We start from the raw sequence: 20772 nt of genomic DNA, 5'->3' as shown, positions 1-20772 counted from the left end.
GGGCAGCTGGGGGAGTGGCCAGCAGCCACATGGGAGGGCGGGGTGGGGGCGGGGTAGCCCTGTTGGGATGGGACCCCAGCCTCTCCCAGGTGAGCCCGTAGATGGGGAATGTGCCTGCACTGGGAGGGCTGATTCCCCCTCAGCTCTGACCACCTCCCTTCTGCAGGCACGGTGCAGATGCTGTCCACCACAGTCATCGGGTGTGTGAAGACCCTCGTTCCTTGCTGTTTACATCAGCACAAGGCGCGGCTTTCTTACCCACCCAACTTCCTCATGACCATGCTGTTTGTGGGTCTGATGAGGTAGAGCATGGCTTGTTTGTGGTTGACTGTCTCTTTCAGTGTAAAATCCCTCTCCAGTTCCTAGAGTGGGGAATGCTGCGGGCCGCTGAGTTTTCAGTGCGGACTTTGTAAAAGTGTCAGGCTGTCGAGATACCAGATGAGTGTGGCTTCGTGGATCTCACTGCCACGTGTGTTTGTCAGCTTCTTTCCAGGCTGGCCTCAGGGCAGGGCTCCTCCTCCTCTCTGGGGTGTTTATAAGGGGTGGTGGAAGTCACTTCACACCAGGCGCAGTGCCATTTCCTAGGGGGTCGACCTAATGCAAGGCAGAAGTGGGTCCAAGGACCACATTGGTGACGAGGTGGGCGGGGTGGGGGCTGAAGGTACCCACCGGCCGAGCAGGCCCTTCGGAGAGCCTGCGGTTGTAAGTAGACGGACTTGCTCTAATCTAATGGTGCTTTTTCCTTATTTTTAGGTTTGCAACTGTGGTTTTGGGCTTGGTCAGCCTGAAAAATGTGGCGGTTTCGTTTGCTGAGACGGTGAAGAGCTCGGCCCCCATCTTCACAGTGATCATGTCTCGGATGATTCTGGGGGAGTATACAGGTGAGGGCCCCGGGCCCCACCCCCACCTGCACCCCACCGCCTGCCTGCACCTGTGCCTTGCCATCCAGGGCCTCCATCCGAAGTGCCCTTCTTTGCCGTCTCCCATGGGGCTCTGGGCAGGAGGCCACTTGGAGCGGTGCTTACACTGGCAGTGCCTTCATTTCTCTCCTGAAACATTTTCCACCCGGTCCCATGCTTGGGGGTGTCATGGAACCTGCCACCCACAAGGTGCTCTCATGCAGGCATTCGGAGGTTAGGGCAGGGTTGTGCCTTGTGACCCTAACTGGGTGGGGAGACAGGTGGGGACTGGGCAGATTCATGGCAAGCAAGATCAGTGAAGGTGCCAGGCACTGGCCTGAGGAGGATGAGCGGAGGCTGCCTTTGGCTGGTGCTGCGCAGATGGCTATGGCTCCTGGTCTGTGGGCCCACCTGTGCCAGCACCCCATGGCCTCTCCTGGGCCCAGCCCTTGACTTGGCTACAACCTAGGCTCCTGCCTCCCCCACCTTGTCCCTCCTCTCTCGCAAGCGATTTCCAGCATCCGCGTGCTGCATACGCAGTGTAGTGCATGAAATAAACCAGGGGCAGAGGCACCCACAGAGTCAAGCGTCTTGCACGGAGGGGTGGGGGGTAGGTGCGCACAAATGTTCGCTTGTTTAAGAAAACAAGATCTTAAGGCCAAGGCAGGTGTCTACCTTCGGGGGCAGGAGGACAGCCGAGGGTCTGAGGCAGGTGGGGCTGGTCCCACGTATGCTTGAGAACCACACAGTTTAGGTGATTATAATAAAAGGCCAAAAATCAACTCCATCTTTGTTTTTTGGTTTGTTTTTTTGAGACAGCGTCTCGCTGTGTTGCCCAAGCTGGCGTGCGGTGGTGAGATCATGACTCACTGCAGCCTCTGCCTCCCTGGCTCCCACGATCCTCCCGTCTCAGCCTGTTGGGGTAGCTGGGACATCAGGCGTGCGCCACCACGCCCAGCTAATTTTTGTATTGTGTGTGTTTGTGTGATTTTTTTTTTTTTTTACTGTGAATATACTTTAGTCTTTTTTTTTTTTTTTTTTTTAACAATTGAAACTTTGAGAATTCAGAATTACCAGTGTTGCCTGTAAGCTTCTTATCGATGCCAGACAAGGTTCCAACCTCACATGAGTTCCAGGCTGCTCTGCTGGGCTTTGTCCAGACGGACCTTTGTGGGGGCTGCTGTCCATTTCATGGGTTCTCCTGCCCCCAGTTTCACTTGGGAAGACCCAAGTCCTCGTGAATTGCATTGTGCGTGGCTCTCAGAGCACAGCTCCTGGCAAGCTTTTGCTTATTTTTTGTACAGCTTTTTTGAGTTGGCTAAGGCAGACTCCTCCTCAAAGCAATGAAGACACAAACATGCTTCCCAGTGACCTTTTCCTCCAATTCAAGTACTAGCCAGACTTGGATTTTCTGGAATGATTTCAGTGGCGGAACAAGAACAGAGATTATGATAGCTTTCGTTTTTTTGAGATGGAGTCTTTATTTAAGCATGGGATATGGGAAGAAAAAAGAAATGGAGTCTCGCTCTGTGGCCCAGGCTGGAGTGCAGTGGCACGATCTCAGCTCACTGCAGCCTCCACCTCCCGGGTTCAAGCGATTCTCCTACCTCAGCCTCATCAGTAGCTGGGATTATAGGTGCCCACCACCACACCTGGCTAATTTTTGTATTTTTTACTAGAGATGGAGTTTCACCATGTTGGCCGGGCTGGTCTCAAACTCCTGACCTCAGGTGATCCACCTGCCTCTGCCTCCTAAAGTGCTGGGATTACAGGCGTGAGCCACCGTGCCTGGCTTTAAAAAGCAATCCTAAAAATCATGTACAGAATGACACAGAGGAACCTTACTGCCCTTCGAGCCAGGCAGAAAGGAGCTGTTTATTTCCAGCAACTTTAACTTGTCAATTCAACCTCCAACCATGGTGGATGAGATGTTAGAAAACCAACTCTTGCTGACAACAGTGAGAAAATCTTGATATCATTTAGCAAAACGAAATCCTCAGGGGATGCATTAGAGAGCAATGGAGGTGCCGGGACCTGAGGCACACAGCTTCCAGAGCCTCAGGTAGCCCTGGGAGGTGACCCGTATTGAGCACCACCCTCCCCTGTCCCCAGTGCATTCGCTGATTGTTTCTGAGCAGAGCAGTCTCCTGGAGCTAGAGGGGCACCAGCTGGAATGGGCGTGCACCAAGGGGACCCCCAGACTCCAGACCTTTGGTGGGGATGGGAATCTGGTGCCGGAGGGAGGCGTCTCTGACACCCCAGCTGCACATCTGCAGCAGAACCGAGTCCTCCCTGAAGGGTGAAACGGCATTCACAGTTGCAAGTTCTCTCTGATTGTCATAAGCGTTTTCCGTGATTCGACCAGAGTTTCTGGCAGAGGATGAGACCAGGTGATGGCAAACGAGAGGACGTTCCTGGGGCTGGAGCCGTCCACATGGGCCCAGGTCCCTCCGCTACGCCAGGGTCTTGGCCAGGCCACATCTGTGGGCTTCCCGCCTTCACTTGTCTCAGAGGTTTCTGTTTCTTTTGAGGCAAGGTCTTGCTCGGTCACCCAGGCTGGAGTGCAGTGGTGTGATCACAGCTCACTGCAGCCTTGACCTCCCCCACGCAGGTGATTCTCCCACCTCAGCCTCCCTGGGAGCTGGGAGCACAGGCCATGTGCCACCACACCAGCTAATTTCTGTATTGTTTGTAGAGGTGGGGCCTCACTGTGTTGCTTAGCCCTGTTCTTCAACCCCTGGGCTTAAGTGATCCTCCTGCCTAAGCCTCCACACGTGTGAGCCATGTTTCATGGATTTTTTTAAAAATCCTTCACGTAAAAGTGTTCTGTTCCATTTCGGAAGGAAACAGGAATAAGCTCATCGTGGGTGCATGTGGAGGCTTTGGGTTTCACCCCCAGCCCCCCTTTCTTGTGCACTGCCCATGGGGACATATAAGTCTCCTTCACACACGAGCATTCACAGAACCGGGAAGGATTCCGTGGTTTGTCCACCCGTGACTGGGGCCCAGCCTCTCCTAGACGGTCTCGTGCAGCGTGAAGGCACCACTTTTGCGGGGGACATGGACTTCCATCTGCTTTATCTTCCAGTGTGAAGAACCTGACAAGTACTGTTTTTGGTTGTTGTTGTTGTTGTTTTTTTTTTTAAAGATGGGGTTTCACCATGTTGGTCAGGCTGGTCTTGAACTCCTGACCTCAGGTGATCCACCCACCTTGGCCTCCAAAGTGCTTGGATTACAGGTGTGAGCCACTACGCCCCACCAACAAGTATTGTTTTTGAATGGAGCATCTGTTCCTTTCCTAAGAGGGGAAGGGAACAGCCTGGCTCTTAGGAGGGAGCTTCCGCCGCTCACGGGTGATGTCCTCTCTCCAGGGCTGCTGGTCAACCTGTCCCTCATCCCGGTCATGGGCGGGCTAGCGCTTTGCACGGCCACTGAGATCAGCTTCAACGTCCTAGGGTTCTCGGCCGCACTGTCCACCAACATCGTGGACTGGTGAGTCACAGAGTGTGGGCGAGGGGGGTGAGAGCCAGTTCGCTTGCGTGCACTGTGGTGTGCAGATGTGTAAATGCAGATGAGCTGAGAATTTCTCCTGTCAGTCAAAGCTGGTCCATTCAATTCTGCCTTTTCCTACAGTCCTTGTAAGGTAATTTTTTCTGAGAAACAAGCCAAAATTTCAGGATGCACGGCCTTGATACTTAAAATGCCAACCATGGAGACACAGCTGATAAACGCTGAAAGGCCGGCGTGCACTCAGCACTGTGTCTCGCTTGGTGTGGCTGCCTGTGTCTTCACGTAGCCGCTTACGGCCAGAGCAAGCATGATCCCTGTGGCAAGTGCTCCCCATTTGGGAGCTGTGTGGCCTCCAGGTCAGGCGGATCGTCTGCTTCCTTGGTGGCCGTCTGAGTCCTGGTGTCATGATAGGATGAGAGGCTGACTCCCATGGTGAGGATGGCGCGTGGCAGGGTCCCAGCGGAGAGGGCCGTGTTACTTGCGTCCTGGTCACACAGCAGAGAAGAGGACTGGATGCGCACTTTGGGGGCTATTCAGATTCATTCAGAATTGAGCATCTGAGTCTCTGCAATGCTGTTAATAGCCACACTGCAGCCCTGGCAAAACCTGCCCTTTAAGAATGACCGACTGCTCCTGGGTTTCTCCTGCTCCCGGGCTTCTCCTCCTCCCGGGCTTCTCCTGCTTTTGAGAAAAGAAATACCCCACCAACAGTGTCTGAGAGTTTATCATTATTATTACTAATAAGCAAAGCAAGTTCTTGGGGAGATTTTGAATAACGTAGCTAAGTAAAAATAATAATTTGCTGGGCGTCGTTGCTCACACCTATACTCTCAGCACTTTGGGAGGCTGAGGCAGGCGGATCACCTGAGGTCAGGAGTTCGAGACCAGTCTGGTCAACATGGTGAAACTCCATCTCTACTAAAAGTTGGGCATTGTGGTGGGCACCTGTAGTCCCAGCTACTTGAGAGGTTGGGGAGGAGAATTGCCTGAACCTGGGAGGTGGAGTTGCAGTGAGCCGAGATCGCGCCACTGCACTCCAGCTGGGGCAACAGAGCGAGACTCCATCTCCAAAAAAAAAAGTAAAAATCATAAAAAATCATTTCATTTTTAACATCTCAATGCCTTTCCCTCCAGTGTTTCCCCTCTGTGTGGGTGGTTCTTGGGAGCACGGCATGGGTTCTGTCCCCGTCCCATCTGTGCCATTCCGTGTGCCTCGTGTCCTTCACTCTCCGCAAGCCTGGTTTCTGTGACGGCTTCGCGCACGTGTGCCATGACCTCACGATTCTCCTGTTACCAAACTGCCTCTGGCTCTTTGTATTGATAGGTAAATCTCCAGGGAACATCTTTTTCCAGAATCTGTGTAAATGCGTGAGTATCCTGTAGGGCAGATTCCAAGAAGGCCACGCAACAGAGCCCTTGAACTTTGCTAAAAGGCCCTTGCTCTCTTGTCAGATTGTGGAATGGGGCCTGATTTACGGTCCTGCCCACAGCAGTGCCCCACTGACCTTGCCCTCAACTGTTTTTCTACTGGAGGCCAGCACGGTGGTTCATGCCCATAATCCCAGCAGTGTGGGAGGCCAAGGAGGGCAGATCACCTGAGGTCAGGAGTTTGAGACCAGCCTGGACAACACAGCAAGATCCTGTCTCTAGTATTATTATTATTTTTTTTTTTTTTTTTGAGACTGTGTGTCATTCTGTAGCCCAGGATGGAATGCAGTGGCATGATCTCTGCTCATTGCAGCCTCTGCCTACCAGGCTCAAGCGATTATCCTGCCTCAGTCTCCCAAGTAGCTGAGAGTAAAGGCATGTGCTACCATGCCTAGCTAATGCCTGCCATGAAGCCCAGCTAATTTTTGTATTTTTAGTAGAGACAGGGTTTCACTATGTTGGCCAGGCTGGTCTTGAACTCCTGACCTCAGGTGATCCACCTGCCTCAGCCTCCAAAGTCCTGGGATTACAGGCATGAGCCACCTTACCCAGCCCTCTTATTTTATTATTATTATTTTTTGAGATAGAGTCTTGCTCTGTCACCAGGCTGGAATGCAGTGACACAATCTCGGCTCACTGCAACCTCTACCTCCTAGGTTCATGTGATTCTTTTACCTCAGCCTCCCAAGTAGCTGGGACCACAAGTGTGTGCCACCACGCTGGGCTAATTTTTGTATTTTTAGTGGAGATAGGGTTTCACCATGTTGGCCAGGATGGTCTTGATCTCTTGACCTCGTGATCCGCCCACCTCGGCCTCCCAAAGTGCTGGGATTACAGGCGTGAGCCATCGCGCCCAGACTATTATTTTATTAAAAAATAAAAATAAATTTAAAAAGTAAGCTTTTCCACTTGAAAAATTAGCTGGGCACGTTGGCACGTACCTGTAGTCCCAGCTACTTGGGAGGTTGAGGTGGGAGGATCAGTTGAGCCCAGGAGGAGGAGGCTGCATGAGCAGTCATCACACTTGCGCACTCCAGCCTGGGGAACAGAGCAAGACCCCACCTCTAACATGAATAAGCTAATTAATTACAATGTCTCTGAAAAGGCTTACCCCGCCTCCGTTTCAAGTCCACAGGGCAGCGTGTTGCCATCTGGGCTCTGGTCTGGCCCTCGTGTACCTGGATGTCTTGTCTTCACAGCCATCTGTTTTCCCTGTGGTTTGTGTGTCCTGATTTTGAGCCTTTTGCATATTTTTCTGCTGGGGTCTTCATCTTTTTTTCAGCCACGCACATGCCTTGAGAATCCCCAAGTGCCTGGCTGTGGCAGCTGCTAATTTACAGGAGCTCTTTATTCAAAAGAGGGTTCAGTGAAGTGCTGGCAGGCAGGGCCTTTGGGGTCCTCTGACAGCTAAGTGATGGGTAGCCTCAGGCAAGTCACTTACTCTCTGAATGCCTCGGTTTACCTGCCTCTACGGGGTATACCACCCTGTGTGCTCTGCCTGGACACCCCCGGCCAAGCGCTGGCTCAGCAGTTCAGCAGCCGCCCACTGAGGTCAGGCTGTCCCTCCGCTCGTGTGAACGCAGACACCTCATCCCCCGATGCTCTGTGCCAAGGGCTAGTGTTGATGCTTACTCTCTTCTTTTCTTTATTCTAGTTTGCAAAATGTTTTTTCAAAAAAGCTTCTCAGCGGGGACAAATACAGGTTCTCGTAAGTATTACTCATCACTGAAATCTCCAAGTCATAGACAAAGAGGACTTCCTGCTCACTTTAAGAGTCAGGACCCCCACAGACCTGACTCCCTTCCGCTCTAAGCTCCGGAGGGACCCACCTGGTTCACAGCTGCTCCCTGCAGCCCCTCAGCCAGCCTGGTGCTTGTTTGTCTTTTCGTTTCTGGGAAGCTGCAGTGGCCCTTGTCAGCTTGGGAGAGAGTGAACGTGTCGTGGGCTGGGTTGCTCAGGTGTGGTCTTGCTATGAGGGAACTTGGCCTCTCCGGATGCAGTGGGCATGTTCTCTTGCCACCAGTCCAGACGTGGTGGGGGCCCAGCGTGTTGTGTTGCCTGTGGTCTGGACGTGGCAGGACAGTGTGTTGTCACCCACAGGGCCCCGGAGCTGCAGTTCTACACCAGCGCCGCCGCGGTGGCCATGCTCGTCCCGGCCCGGGTCTTCCTCACGGTGGGTTTCAGAAACAGGCTGCCGTCCTTGCACGCCCGGCTGCCTTATCTGGCGATTGAGGAATAGACTGAATTCCCTTTCCAGGCTGTGTGCTGGGTGGTCGCGCCCAGCTCCGCGGTGGGCCCTGCTTAGCTGAGTTGCCCAGGGAGTTAGCTGCCCAGGTTTTTGTGTGTTGTTTGTTTTGATTCTTCATGATTCAACTTGAGATGACTTTTAGGTCAGCTTAATTTCTTTTTTTCTTAGAAAAACGTTTTTTTTTTAAATAGAGTCTGTTTTTGTCTCCCAGGCTGGAGTGCAAAGGTGCAGTCTCTGCTCACTGCAGCCTCCACCTCCCAGGCTCAAGCTATTCTCCTGTCTTAATCTCCCAAGTAGCTGGGATTACAGGCATGCACCACCATGCCCGGCTAATTTTTTGTGTTTTTAGTAGACACGGGGTTTCGCCATGTTGGCCAGGCTGGTCTCAAACTCTTGGCCTCAGGTGATCCGCCCGCCTGGGCCTCCCAAGATGCTGAGATTCCAGGTGTGAGCCACAGCACCCGGCTTCTCTAGATTGGAAACATCCTGTGCCCACTGTTGAATGGCCAGCAGATCAGACGTCAGCAAAGCAGAACCTCGAGTCAGCTCATCTGTCGATCTGAACACGCATCCGTCCACACGCGGCATGGAGCTTTAGCCGAGGTGTGCGTGTGCGTCTCGCAGACCTTGTTTTTCTCCACACCAGGGCACCTGGCCCTGGCTGCAGGAGTACATGTGGAGTGTACCCCTGCCCCTGCTGCGGCTGTCCCCTCCCTATGGACAGACATCGACTTGATTTCCCTTTTCACTGCTGGCCACAAAATGAAGAGCTTCCTCTGTCCTTTTGCAGATGAGGGTATTTCTCTGGCGTATGTTCTTGGGATTGGAATGGTTCACTGAAGGACTCTATATGTTTAAATATTCTTATGGCAGTGAAACATATAATGGATCATTTTAACTTTTTTTTTTGAGACGGAGTCTCACTTTGTCACCCAGGCTGGAGTGCAGTGGCATGATCTCGGCTCACTGCAACCTCTGCCTCCTGGATTCAAGCAATTCTCCTGCCTCAGCCTTCAGAGTAGCTGGGAATACAGGTGCACACCACCATGCTCGGCTAATTTTTTGTATTTTTAGTAGAGATGGGTTTTACTGTGTTGGCCAGACTGGTCTCGAATTCCTGGCCTCTTGATCCGCCCACCTCAGCCTCCCAAAGTGCTGGGATAACAGGTGTGAGCCTCCGCACCTGGCTGCCAACTCTTTTGCACTGTAAGCTGAGTAACGCGAAGTGTGTTGATGCTGCGTGTGGCCATCACTGCCCCCCATCTCTAGAACTCTTTTCATTTTGCAAACTGAATTACTATCATTAAATATTCCCCACTCCCACCCCCCAGCCCCGGCACCCCCATTCCACCTTCTGTCTCTGAGGTTGACGACTCCACGGACATCAGAGAAGCAGAATCGGATCTGTCCCGGGTCTGGCTTGTTTCATGTAGCATGCGTTTTCGAGGTTTATGCATGTTGTAACATGTATCAGAGTTTCCTTCCTTTTTATCTTGTTTACGTATTTCTTTTTTTGAGACAGAGTCTCGCTCTGTCACCCAGTCTGGAGTGCAAGTGGTGCGATCTCAGCTCACTGCAACCTCCGCCTCACGGGTTCAAGCGATTCTCCTGCCTCAGCCTCCCGAGTGGCTGGGATTACAAGTGCCGCCACCACGCCCAGCTAATGTTTTTGTACTTTAGTAGAGGTGGAGTTTTACCATGTTAGCCGGGATGGTCTCAGTCTACTGACTTCATGATCTGCCTACCTCAGCCTTGCAGAGTGTTGGGATTACAGGCGTGAGCCACAGTGCCCAGCCAGAGTTTTTCATTTTCTGTATCAACAGGGTCTTACTGTATTGCCCAGGCTGGTCTCAAACTCCTGGGCGCAAGCAGTCTTTTGTCTTCGGCTTCTCAACGGTGGCTCACTCCTGGGATTATAGGTGTGAGCCCCTGTGTTCAGCCTTCTTTCCTTTTTAAGGCTGAGTAAATACTCCATTGTGTGGGTGAGACCACATTATTTTCTTCATCCATCCATTGTGGGTTCTTTCTGCCTTTGGCTATTTGAATAATTCTGTAGTCAACATGGGTATGCAAATATCCCTTTGAGACCCTGCTTTCAATTCTGTTTTTTAGTATCACTTTTAATAATAGGTACCTCTGTATTAACTCATGAAATAACCAGACCTAGGGCTGGGCGTGGTGCTGGCACCTGTAATCCCAGCACTTTGGGAGGCCGAGGCAGCCAGATCACCTGAGGTCAGGAGTTAGAGACCAGTCTGGCCAACATGAAGAAACCTCATCTCTATTAAAAATACAAAAAGTAGCCGGGTGTGGTGGCGGGCACCTGTAATCCCAGGTGCTTGGGAGGCTGAGGCAGGAGATTTGCTGGAAACCGAAAGGCAGAGGTTGCAGTGAGCTGAGATCGCACCATTGCACTCCAGCCTGGATAACAAGAGCGAAACTCAGTCTCTAAACAATTAAAATTTGTAGAAATAATAACCAGGTCTAGCAGTAAGCCTAATATCTGTGGTAATTTGATGCAGTGATGAGGGCAGACATTATTTCAAGGTATCAGGAGCAACTGCTAACAAGATATGAAAGTATATATATGTAGATTTTTGGTTTTTTTTCTCTCTTGAGACGGAATTTCACTCTTGTTGCCCAAGCCTGTGTGCAATGGTTTGATCTCGGCTCACTGCAACCTCCGCCTCCTGAGTTGAAGGGATTCTCCTGCCTCAGCCTCCCAACTAGCACCAACAGGTGCACGCACCACCCCCAGCTAACTTGTGTTATTTTTAGTAGAGACGGGGTTCCACCATGTTGGTCCAGCTCATGACCTCTGTCATTTGCCCACCTTGGCCTCCCACGGTGCTGTGATTGCAGGCGTGAGCCCCGCACTGTGGTTTCTGTTTGCGTTTTCCTGTGACCGGTGACGTTCAGCCACTTTCATGTGCTTGTTGGCCATTTACATCCACATGTTGAAAACTGATCGTGCAAAAAATAAAAACAGAAAAAAAATGAAAATGGGTGAGCGGGAAGTTCAGTTGTCCCCTGGAGGCATTTCCAGAGCTGCCCTCAGTGCCGGCAGCTCTGCACGGTGACCGCGAGGGAGTGACGCTGGTGTTCGTGGTGGATGATTAGTACACGGAAAATGCACCCCAGTAGAGCGTCCTTTTGTTTTCCACATAGGATGTCCCGGTGATTGGGAGGAGTGGGAAGAGCTTCAGCTACAACCAGGATGTCGTGCTGCTGCTTCTGACAGATGGAGTCCTATTCCACCTCCAGAGTGTCACTGCCTACGCCCTTATGGGGAAAATCTCCCCTGTGACGTTCAGGTGCGCCGAGGAACTTGCCGGGAGGTTGGGGTGTAATACTGGGGTTCAGGGTGCCCTCAGCTCCCCTGAGAGGACATTTCTCCAGATTCCTGGTCTCCTGCCCTCTGAAGAATGAGAGGGGACCATGGCGCAGTGCGCAGTAAATGCCAGACTCAAAAGTGTATATGGAAAGTGATTTATTTTAAAGCAGAGAGAGAAAAAGGAGAAAGAGAGAGAAACAGCTAACTCTCACACTGAGTGAGAGAAAGAAAAGCCTCTCTCACTCTGAGTGGGAAGGGTTCCCAGAGGGGAAACCAGAGGAGGAAAGCTCTCACGCTGAGAGAATCCAGAGAGATGGAATCAGGAGACGAAAGAGCTTCCACACTGAGTGGAAGGGAATAGAGAGATGGAGACTAGGAGGGAAGGCAGCCTTTCACGAGAGAGTGTGGAAGGAGACTCCAAAGGAGAAATCCAGGAGAGGGAAAGATGGCTTCCACGAAGGGAGTGTTGGTGGAAGGGGACCCAAACATGGAGGCCAAAGGGGTGTGGAAGAAGGGTACTTGTAACCTTGGAGGAACCCCCACTTTCTCTAAGACACCAGGCCAATGAAAGGAGTTTCTCACAACTTCCGCTGGAGTGACTGACTCTTAGTTTCTTCCCACACCAGCGAAATTCAAACATAAACCATTAAGTCTTCCGGACTGAGAGAGATGGGAGGGGCGTGGCACTGGGAAGTTCTTGACCTTAAAACTACGTCCTCTGGCCAACCTGGAAAGGGAGAACATTCCCTCAAGTGTGTCCAGGTATTTTTATAAGGGACACGTGATTTTCTGCAGGGATGACTGTGGCTGTGTGCTGTAATTACTAGGCCTTTTCATACCCATCCTGTTTGAAATGCAAATGATAGACTGGGCCCAGTGGCTCATGCCTGAAATACCAACACTTTGGGAGGCCGAGACAGGCGGATCGCTTGAGGTCAGGAGTTCGAGACCAGCCTGGCCAAAGTGGTGAAACCCCCGTCTCTACTAAAAATACAAAAATTAGCCGGATGTGGTGGCGGGCTCCTCTAACCCCAGCTACTCGGGAGGCTGAGGCAAGAGAGTCACTTGAACCTGGAAGGCAGAGGTTGCAGTGAGCAGAGATCACACCACTGCACTTCAGCCTGCATGATGGGAATGAGACTCCATCTCAAAGGAAAAAAAAGAAAGAAATGGTAAACTGTGAAGTAAACTGTAAACTGTGTGAAACAGGTTTTTAGGGAAATCCCCACTAGAAGTAGTTGCATTTGAAGATTTTTGAAATGGAGTACTTTTCTGTCTAGAATAGCATGGCGTTCACTAGTCTTATCTGCAGGAATGGAATGGTCTCTTCTGGGCTGTCCAGTACAGAAGCCACTCTGCATACGGCTTCTGTGCACCTCAAATGTGGAGAATGTAACAGGAACCAAATTCTTAATTCTAGCTGAGGGTTGTAGTTTGAGCTTGAATAGATGCCTATAGCCACTGGCTCCCGTTTCACAGAGTGCAGCTGTACAAACTCGAGGGCATGGAGCCTTTGGCTTCTTTCCACTTCTGACTGGACAGATTGAAGGTGTGATTTTTAAAAATTAATTGTTTTATTTTCTATTTTTTCCTGAGATGGAGTCTTTTTTTTTTTTTTTTTTTTTTGAGACGGAGTTTTGCTCTTGTTACCAGGCTGGAGTGCAATGGGGCGATCTCGGCTCACCGCAACTTCCACCTCCTGGTTCAGGCAATTCTCCTGCCTCAGCCTCCTGAGTAGCTGGGATTACAGGCACGCGCCACCATGCCCAGCTAATTTTTTGTATTTTTAGTAGAGACGGGGTTTCACCATGTTGAGCAGGATGGTCTCTATCTCTTGACCTTGTGATCCATCTGCTTCGGCCTCCCAAAGTGCTGGGATTACAGGCGTGAGCCACCGCGCCTGGACTGAGATGGAGTCTTGCTCTGTCGCCCAGAGCTGGAGTGCAATGGCGTGATCTTGTCTCACTGGCAACGTCTACCTTCCAGGTTCAGGAGATTCTCCCGCCTAAGCCTTCCAAGTAGCTGGGAGTACAGGTGCAGTGGCTCACACCTATAATCCCAGCACTTTGGGAGGCTGAGGCGGGCAGATCGGCTGAACTCAGGGGTTTAAGACCACGCTGGGCAACATGGTGAAACCCTGTCTTCACTAAAATACAAAAAAATTAGCTGGGCTTGGTGGCGGGCACCTATAGTCCCAGCTGCTTGGGAGGCTGAGGCGAGAAAATCGCTTGAACACATGAGGCGGAGGTTGCAGTGAGCCAAGATCATGCCACTGCACTCCAGCCTGGGCTACAGAGTGAGACTCCATCTCAAAAAAATAATAAGGCTGGAGACCTTTTGGTAGCAAATAAAAAGGAATTAGCTTATGTCACCAGCAGGTGTAGAAATTCACACAGCTGGTATCAGCAGCTGCCCCTTCATATCCTATTGTGGAAGTCAGTGGACCTTTTTTCTGAAACTTCTGATCTGTCATGAGGAGGCAGAATTGTCCCCAAATGTAAAAGGAAAAGTAGACGTCAGGGCTGGTTGGGGCGGGGTGGGGGGGCACTCAGGTGTGACTCTCCCTCTTCTCTGCTTTTCATCTGGTCCAAGTCAGTGCGGTAAATTCACAGATACCCTCCGAGGTGGTAGCTGTGCGCGGTGCATGCAGTGTTCCTCAGCTGAGGAGCTTGCCCCTCCTCACCGGCAGGTTGCCTCATCCATGGCACTGCCTCGCCAAATGCTTCCTGAGTCCTGAGCAGGACGCATCTCAGCGATAGGAAGAATGGCTGTGCTTTCTGAGTTTTTCTGGAACTCATGGTGGTCTCCTAGGTTTGGTCACTGTCTTTCACCAGCTTGTTTCTTTTGGGGGTCAGGAATTATTTCCAAATGCTCCTGAAACCTGGTGTTTTAATGAATATTAGTGATTGTTAGCGATGGTTCAAAAAAAGAAAACTTTCTTTATTTTTATTTTTTTAATTTTTTGAGCTAGGGTCTTGCTCTGATATCTAAACTGGAATGCGGTGGTACCATCTCAGCTCACTGCAACCTCTGCCTCCTGGCCAAGTGATCCTCCCGCCTCAGCCTCCTGCGTAGCTTGGATAACAGAGGTCTGCCACCACACCAGGCTAATTCTTACAATTCTTTCTTTGAGAGGTGGGATCTTGCTGTGTTGTCCAGGCTGGTCTTGAACTCCTGGCCTCCAGTGATTCACCCACCTTTGGCCTCCCAAAGTGCTGGGACTACAGGTATGAGCCACCACACCCAGCCCAATTATTTTTCAGTAGTATTTTTTTGTTTTATCTAAGTTCATATTGTAAGAGCCACAAGTGCTCATTATGGAAAGTCTGCAAAGGGTATTTCACGGCTCCTTTATTTTTGCACAGCCCTAACATTTCATATGTGGTGCCCTTTTTCACCTAACTGGTGATCTCAGGGGATTGTTGTTCCCGGGGCTGCAAAGGCGCTGCGGGTGTGTGGCAGATGTTCTTGTTCTTTAGAGAGCAGGCTGCAGTACTCAGGGTGAAATGTCACAATAACTTTGATTTTCTTGCCCTTTAGAGAGCAGGCTGCAGCCCTCGGGGGTGAAATGTCACGATATCTTTTGCTTTTCTTTTTTCGTTTTTTGAGAGAGTCTCGCTCTGTAGTTCAGGCTGGAGTGTAGTGGCAAGATCTCGGCTCACTGCAACCTCTACCTCCCAGGTTCAAGCAGTTCCTCTGACATAGTCTCCCGAGTAGCTGGGACTACAGGTGGGTGCTACCACACCCAGCTAATTTTTTTGTATTTTTAGTAGTGATGGGGTTTCACTATGTTGGCTAGGCTTGAACTCCTGACCTTGTGATCCACCCTTCTCGACCTCCCAAAGTGCTAGGATTACAGGTGTGAGCCACCACGCTCAGCCAATATCTTATTCTTTAGCAAGCAGGCTGAAGCACTCGGATGAAATGTCACAATATCTGTAAATTACTTAAAAATATTTCATCCGGGTGCAGTGGCTCACACCTGTGATCCCAGCACTGTGGGTGGCCAAGGTGAGAAGTTCCCTTGAGCCCAGGAGTTGATGACCAGCCTGGGCAACATAGTGAGACCTACCTCAATTGGATGAAGCTGAAGAGGCAGATGTCATGGATTCCTGCCTCTAGATCATGGGACTTGGCTATTCCTCAGGTTTCTCTTTATCTGACTTTTTTAGTAATGAAAAGTACCCTGCAAAGAAAAGAAGGGATGAGGGAGCAGGCAAGCCCCCCTCAAAGTTCCGAAACCCCCTGGGCAGAGCTCACCATCACCTGGGTCCCCCGGAGCACCCTGGCCTCTAGACCCAGGCTCAGCCAAACTGCTGGCTGCCGGCCAGGGTAACCCTGACCCTGAGCTCCCCGGCTGCCCCCACCCCCCGTCTCTGCAGTGTCGCCAGCACCGTGAAGCACGCCCTGTCCATTTGGCTCAGTGTGATCGTTTTCGGCAACAAGATCACCAGCCTGTCGGCCATTGGCACAGCCCTGGTGACGGTTGGGGTCCTGCTCTACAACAAGGCCAGGCAGCACCAGCAGGAGGCACTGCAGAGCCTGGCTGCAGCCACTGGCCAGGCGCCTGAGGACCGCGGGGAGCCGCTGCTTATGCAGGACCCCAGGCAGCACCCCTGAGCGGATGCCGCATCCGTGGAAACGGGCAGGAACCCCCTCCTCCATGGCCCTGCTGGGCTGCAGGACATGGGGAGCTGAGTTGGGCATTTACTGCTCCTTTCTCGGTTTTCCTGTTGAGACCAGCAGAAACGCAAATGGGCTTCCAGGTATCACCTTCCTGGAGTGGAGAGCAGAGCCCATGTCAGCCGAGCCCATCGCCGTGTAATGTGAAAACAGCCTCTGCGGCTCCCATGCTGGGCAGAGTGCCCATGTCCTCCGTGGGCAGCACCCCAAGGTCCACTGGGAACCAGAGCTGAGTCCAGTGCCAATGAGAGCTGCTCCCTGCTAGAGCCGAGAGAGCACTCAGCTTCCCACACCAGCCTTCAAAGGCCCTGAGGCCCTGGACTGGCTGCAGACTGGCTCTGGGCATGAGGCCACAGAGCAGGGCTGACAGGAGTGGACAGAAGGGTCTCCTGCTGCCACCACAGGTGCTCAGAACTTCAGCCCACCTGGCTCAAGACTGTCCTAGAGGCATCGCAAGCTCCAGGCTATGATGGCACTCAAGGGCCGTGACCAGGAAGCCTTCCAGTTACTCTGTGAAGAGGGAAATCCTCTACCCCTTCCACACGCTGGGCTGCATGAGACTCCCCTCTGGGGTACCCTGCCCGTCACATTCCACATCCTGGGCTGTGTGAGCCTTACCCCTGTGGCACTGTGCCTTCCTACCTGTGGTGGTTTCCAGCCCTGAGGTTGAGGATAAATGCCTCGTATTTAACTAGGGGAGGAGATGTGTACATTCCTTTTCTTTTTTGGACTCAGTATTAGGCAGGCTGTTCTGAGGTCTCTGTGGGGTGTGCCACAGGACAGCTCCCTCAGAGCCCACTGCTCCCAGTCTGTCTCATCTTCGAGCACCTGTTCATTTCCCCACATGAGCACTCTGGCAGGACATTGCAGTATTGATGGTTTGGGCTGTGTGGCATTTACACAGCCATGCTCCTTGCTGAAATAGGAAGCGCTCACTGAATGTTTCTGGGGCACAGTGTGTGTCAGGTGCCCATCCCCCCAGCCCACTCTCCACAAGGGACAGTAGCCCTGCAACACAGGCCACGGGCCAGCTTGGCCCCTCCTTCCTCCTCAGTGTCACACATCCCAAGGGCGCAGGAGGAGCCATGTGTCAGGCAGAGGCTTCTGACCGTGCCTGAGCTCTTCACCCCTCATCTTGCACCCAGCGTGTTTCTCAGCTGCTGCAGTCTGCTGCCAGCCAGCTCCAGGGCTTGTCAATGGCCCCAGGTCTCACTTCCCTGCCATGCTCCTCAGCTCTTTGGCACCCATGGTCACTTCCCTGCCCGCCTTTTCAGGTCTCTGGCACCCATGGTCACTTCACTGGTTTCCCATTTGGCTTCCCACCTGGAAAATAGAAAAATAGCCCCTCTTGAAGATAAAATCATCCAGAAACAGAGCAATAATGATGACTCATAACTTCTACCTACTCAAAGTCTGCCGTGATGATGGGTCTTTTTAACCCACAAGCAACCTTATTTTTTTGAGGCAGTCTTGCTCTGTTACCCAGGCTGGAGTACAGTGCATGATCTTTGCTCAGTACAGTCTCGACCTCCCAGGCCCAAGCAGTCCTCCCACTCAGTCTCATGTAGCTGGAACCATGGGCATATGCCACTGTGCCTGGCTGCTTTTATTTTTTTGTAGATGGGGATCTCACTGTGTTGCCCAGGCTGGTCTCGAACTCCTGAGCTCAAGCAGTGTTTCCGACTCAGCCTCCCGTAGTGTTGGGAATACAGACATGAACCACTGCACCTGCCTCTGGCCACTTTTATAAAACCACTGCACCGTGAACACATTTTTCTCATGATTTTTCCTGGGTTTCCCTTTCTCTTTTCTCTTTCCTCAAAAGCTAATGGAAAGAAAATGCCCTGGAGGTGGCATGGGTGGGGGTTGGTGATCTGTGAGCACCAGAATTGAAAGCAACCCCCAGGGTGGCCCTGTCCACCTCCCCGTGGAGAATGTGGCTACCAGGTTTCCCACTGGCTTCTTTGAATACTGGTCTGGTGTAAGGAGAGGTGCAGATGCCTGGTTCTGAGCACCTTTGGAATTTCTGGTGCACATCCTGTGGTGCCTTCCCTTCCACCCTCACAAGGAGCTTCCAGCCTGTTTTGATTTTCTGTTTGTGGACCAGATAATGTTTTTCCAAATGATTAACAAATAGGGTGATTTCCTGTGTAATGCTGCTCTGGAGCCCGTGCAGTGGCCAGTGCTGTGCCCTTACCCAGGCACACCATCCCCTCCCCTGCCCCCTCCCTCAGTCACCTCTCCACTCCCAAGTCAGTTTCCAGTCACCAGTCTTCAAAGCATTCCCAGAACAGCCCAGCACCAGAGGCAAAACCCAAGGCCTGGCTGGGCCATGTTAATGACTATACAGACACATTTTTTAAATCACTTTGTCTAATACTCTTATAGAATAGTACGTTCTTGTTGAATGGTCACAGATGTGCTTACAGAAGCACTGGCACTGCATGTCTGACTTCCATTGGGTGTGTCCATCGTCACTGTCCGTGCCTTTGTAAACACACAACTCTTGAACCACCTCCTGGACTGAGTCATCTGCTCACTTGCATCGATACTTAGAGATGTGCAGCTCTCTGGCTTTCAAGGAAACTCCCTACTGAATGGCATAAAAAGATTTTGAAAATCCAGCAGTCATAATTCCCTGTATAACAGTATTAAAATAACCTGCCTGCTTGGGAAGAGGAGAACACTTGCACAACCCAAAATGTGTAATTTGTGAAAAATTAACATGCTGAGTCAGAAGCAGTAATCTTAAAAAGCTGTACAAAGAATATCAGCCAAATAGAGCTCTGCTTTGTAGCATGCCTTTAAAACCCTTGCCACAAAACCAGTGAGCTCTGCTTGCTGCTGCCCTGCTCCCAGAGGGTCACTCAAGTGGGTCAGTGGGAGGAACGGGAACAAGACAGCTTTTACCATCTGTCCAAATGATGTCCTGAGGCCTGAAAATACCTCCCTGTTGGAAGAAGTAAGGAAGAATGTTGTTACAGATAGAAATAGGCTGCTCTTTTGCCTTGACCAACATTGTACTAAGGGCATTATTCTTTCCCAACATACATACCCACGCTGCTAGGGGCCTTCGTTCATATAATGAGTGTCCCAGCTCCCCGATAAATCTGGCTAGTTCTCTGCCCTGGCTGAGGATACAACAGTGGGTCATCTACTCAGAGCACAGAAACCTGCAGCTTTCCTGCCTCGAAAGTATTTTTTCCATTTTCCTTGTGCGCCACCTGTTTCAGTGTGATGACTGCTGGATCCTTGTTCGTGGAAACTCAGTTGGAAACTTGCAACTAGCAAAGGCCTTTTCTGTTTTCCATTTCATTTGTCATTCAGCTGACTTGCTTTTTCAGACTGACTGCAGATGTGTGTGTCTTGACTTGCCCATGTGGTGTTTGGAGGCTCCACCTTGAAAAGGGAGAGTCAGGGCAACTTTCCCTACATGGGAAAACTTGAAAATTCGTTAGCAATATCCTACGTCAGAGCCAAATTCTATTTCCTTTATATCAAACTATGGAGAACTAAAAGCACATCATGTGTTTATAGTGTTTTGTATGTGACGCATTTCAGTATTTCTATTACTAGACTAGTGCTTTCTAGCAAATGATTCTGTTAACTTAGGGAGTCACTGGTTAAATCTGCTGTGGTGATAGGTTGATGCTGTGTAACTAATCCTGTGGATGCCTCCGTGTTATTTTTGTCTAAACTAAGCAGCCATGGTAGCCGCTATGATTTTTGCTCAGCAAAGTAAAATAAATGTTAAATATGGACTGCTTTGTTTTCTTCCTTCTGTAACTCTGGTGTTTATGCTACTGAAATGATCAAAGCTGGCTTCTTATTGCCTACACCAGCTTCTAGCAACCTAAAATGAGCAAGAGAAACCAATTCTCAAAAACAAGAGGCTGTTTGCAAACAGCAAAGGATTGCAATCCAGGGTTCGTCCACAGGCTCATCTCAGACTGGGACAAGGGCGAGCTTCTGTAGGCAAAAAGAAGTCCGCGTCAGCTATCCTGACACAAACATCAGTGGCAACAGGAGCCTGTGTGGTGGTGGCCTCTGTTAACTGGCGGGGCTGGCTGTTGCTCACAGACGGTCTTCACAGAAGTGGCTTAACCCAAACTTCTGGTAGGGAAAGACCTTTGTGGCGGCTCCCATTACAAGCACAAGTGCAAGGCCACCCCCCCCCCCCTTGTGGCCTCCAGCGTCAGTTTTCTTAGGGTTTGACATAAATGGCTGCATTTGGGTACTCACAGATTTCACAAAGGAAAGGTAAAATGGAGAGTTTCAACTGGGTGTGGTGGCGCATGACTATAATTCCAAAAATTTGGGAGGCTGGCAGGAGGATCACTTGAGGTCATAAGTTCAAGACCAGCCTGCCCAACATGGCAAACCCCCGTCTCTACTAAAAATACAAAAATTAGCCAGGTGTGGTAGCGCATGCCTGTAGTCCCAGCTACTAGGGAGGCTGAGGCAGGAGATTCGCTTGAACCCCGGAGGCGGAGGTTGCAGTTACCTGATATGCTACTGCACTCCAGCCTGGGTGATAGAACAAGACTTACCAAAAAAAAAAAAAAAAAAAAATTCCCCAATTCCCAATAACTCAGGAAGCAACATGAGAGCTTGGGTACACAAAAGAAGCATTTCATTCCAGGATGAAAAACATTCCCATACCCATCACC

General features: G+C 51.0%; 1 protein-coding gene across 7 annotated transcripts in view; it reads left to right on the top strand.

Moving 5' to 3' along the window:
• SLC35E2B (solute carrier family 35 member E2B) overlaps window positions 1-19863 on the top strand; it is a 38814-nt gene extending 18951 nt beyond the window's left edge. For 4 of the 7 annotated variants that reach the window (XM_035307364.3, XM_009000255.5, XM_035307361.3 and 1 more), the window contains 7 exons: window positions 167-302; window positions 754-881; window positions 4271-4391; window positions 7492-7545; window positions 7938-8010; window positions 11254-11399; window positions 15802-19863. In XM_035307364.3, coding sequence (XP_035163255.1) covers window positions 167-302; window positions 754-881; window positions 4271-4391; window positions 7492-7545; window positions 7938-8010; window positions 11254-11399; window positions 15802-16039 — 896 coding nt within the window. In that variant the 3' untranslated portion in view covers window positions 16040-19863. Of the gene's footprint in view, window positions 1-166; window positions 303-753; window positions 882-4270; window positions 4392-7491; window positions 7546-7937; window positions 8011-11253; window positions 11400-15591 lie in introns of all 7 variants that reach the window. The other 3 variants (XM_078330037.1, XM_035307362.3, XM_035307366.3) reach the window with 2 other exon arrangements.
• Window positions 19864-20772: the final 909 nt, after the last annotated feature.

This window comes from Callithrix jacchus, chromosome 7 (genome assembly GCF_049354715.1).
Source record: "Callithrix jacchus isolate 240 chromosome 7, calJac240_pri, whole genome shotgun sequence".
NCBI lineage: Eukaryota > Metazoa > Chordata > Mammalia > Primates > Cebidae > Callithrix > Callithrix jacchus.
Note: the sequence above shows the minus strand (reverse complement) of the source record. Positions and strands in the feature narration are given on the sequence as shown.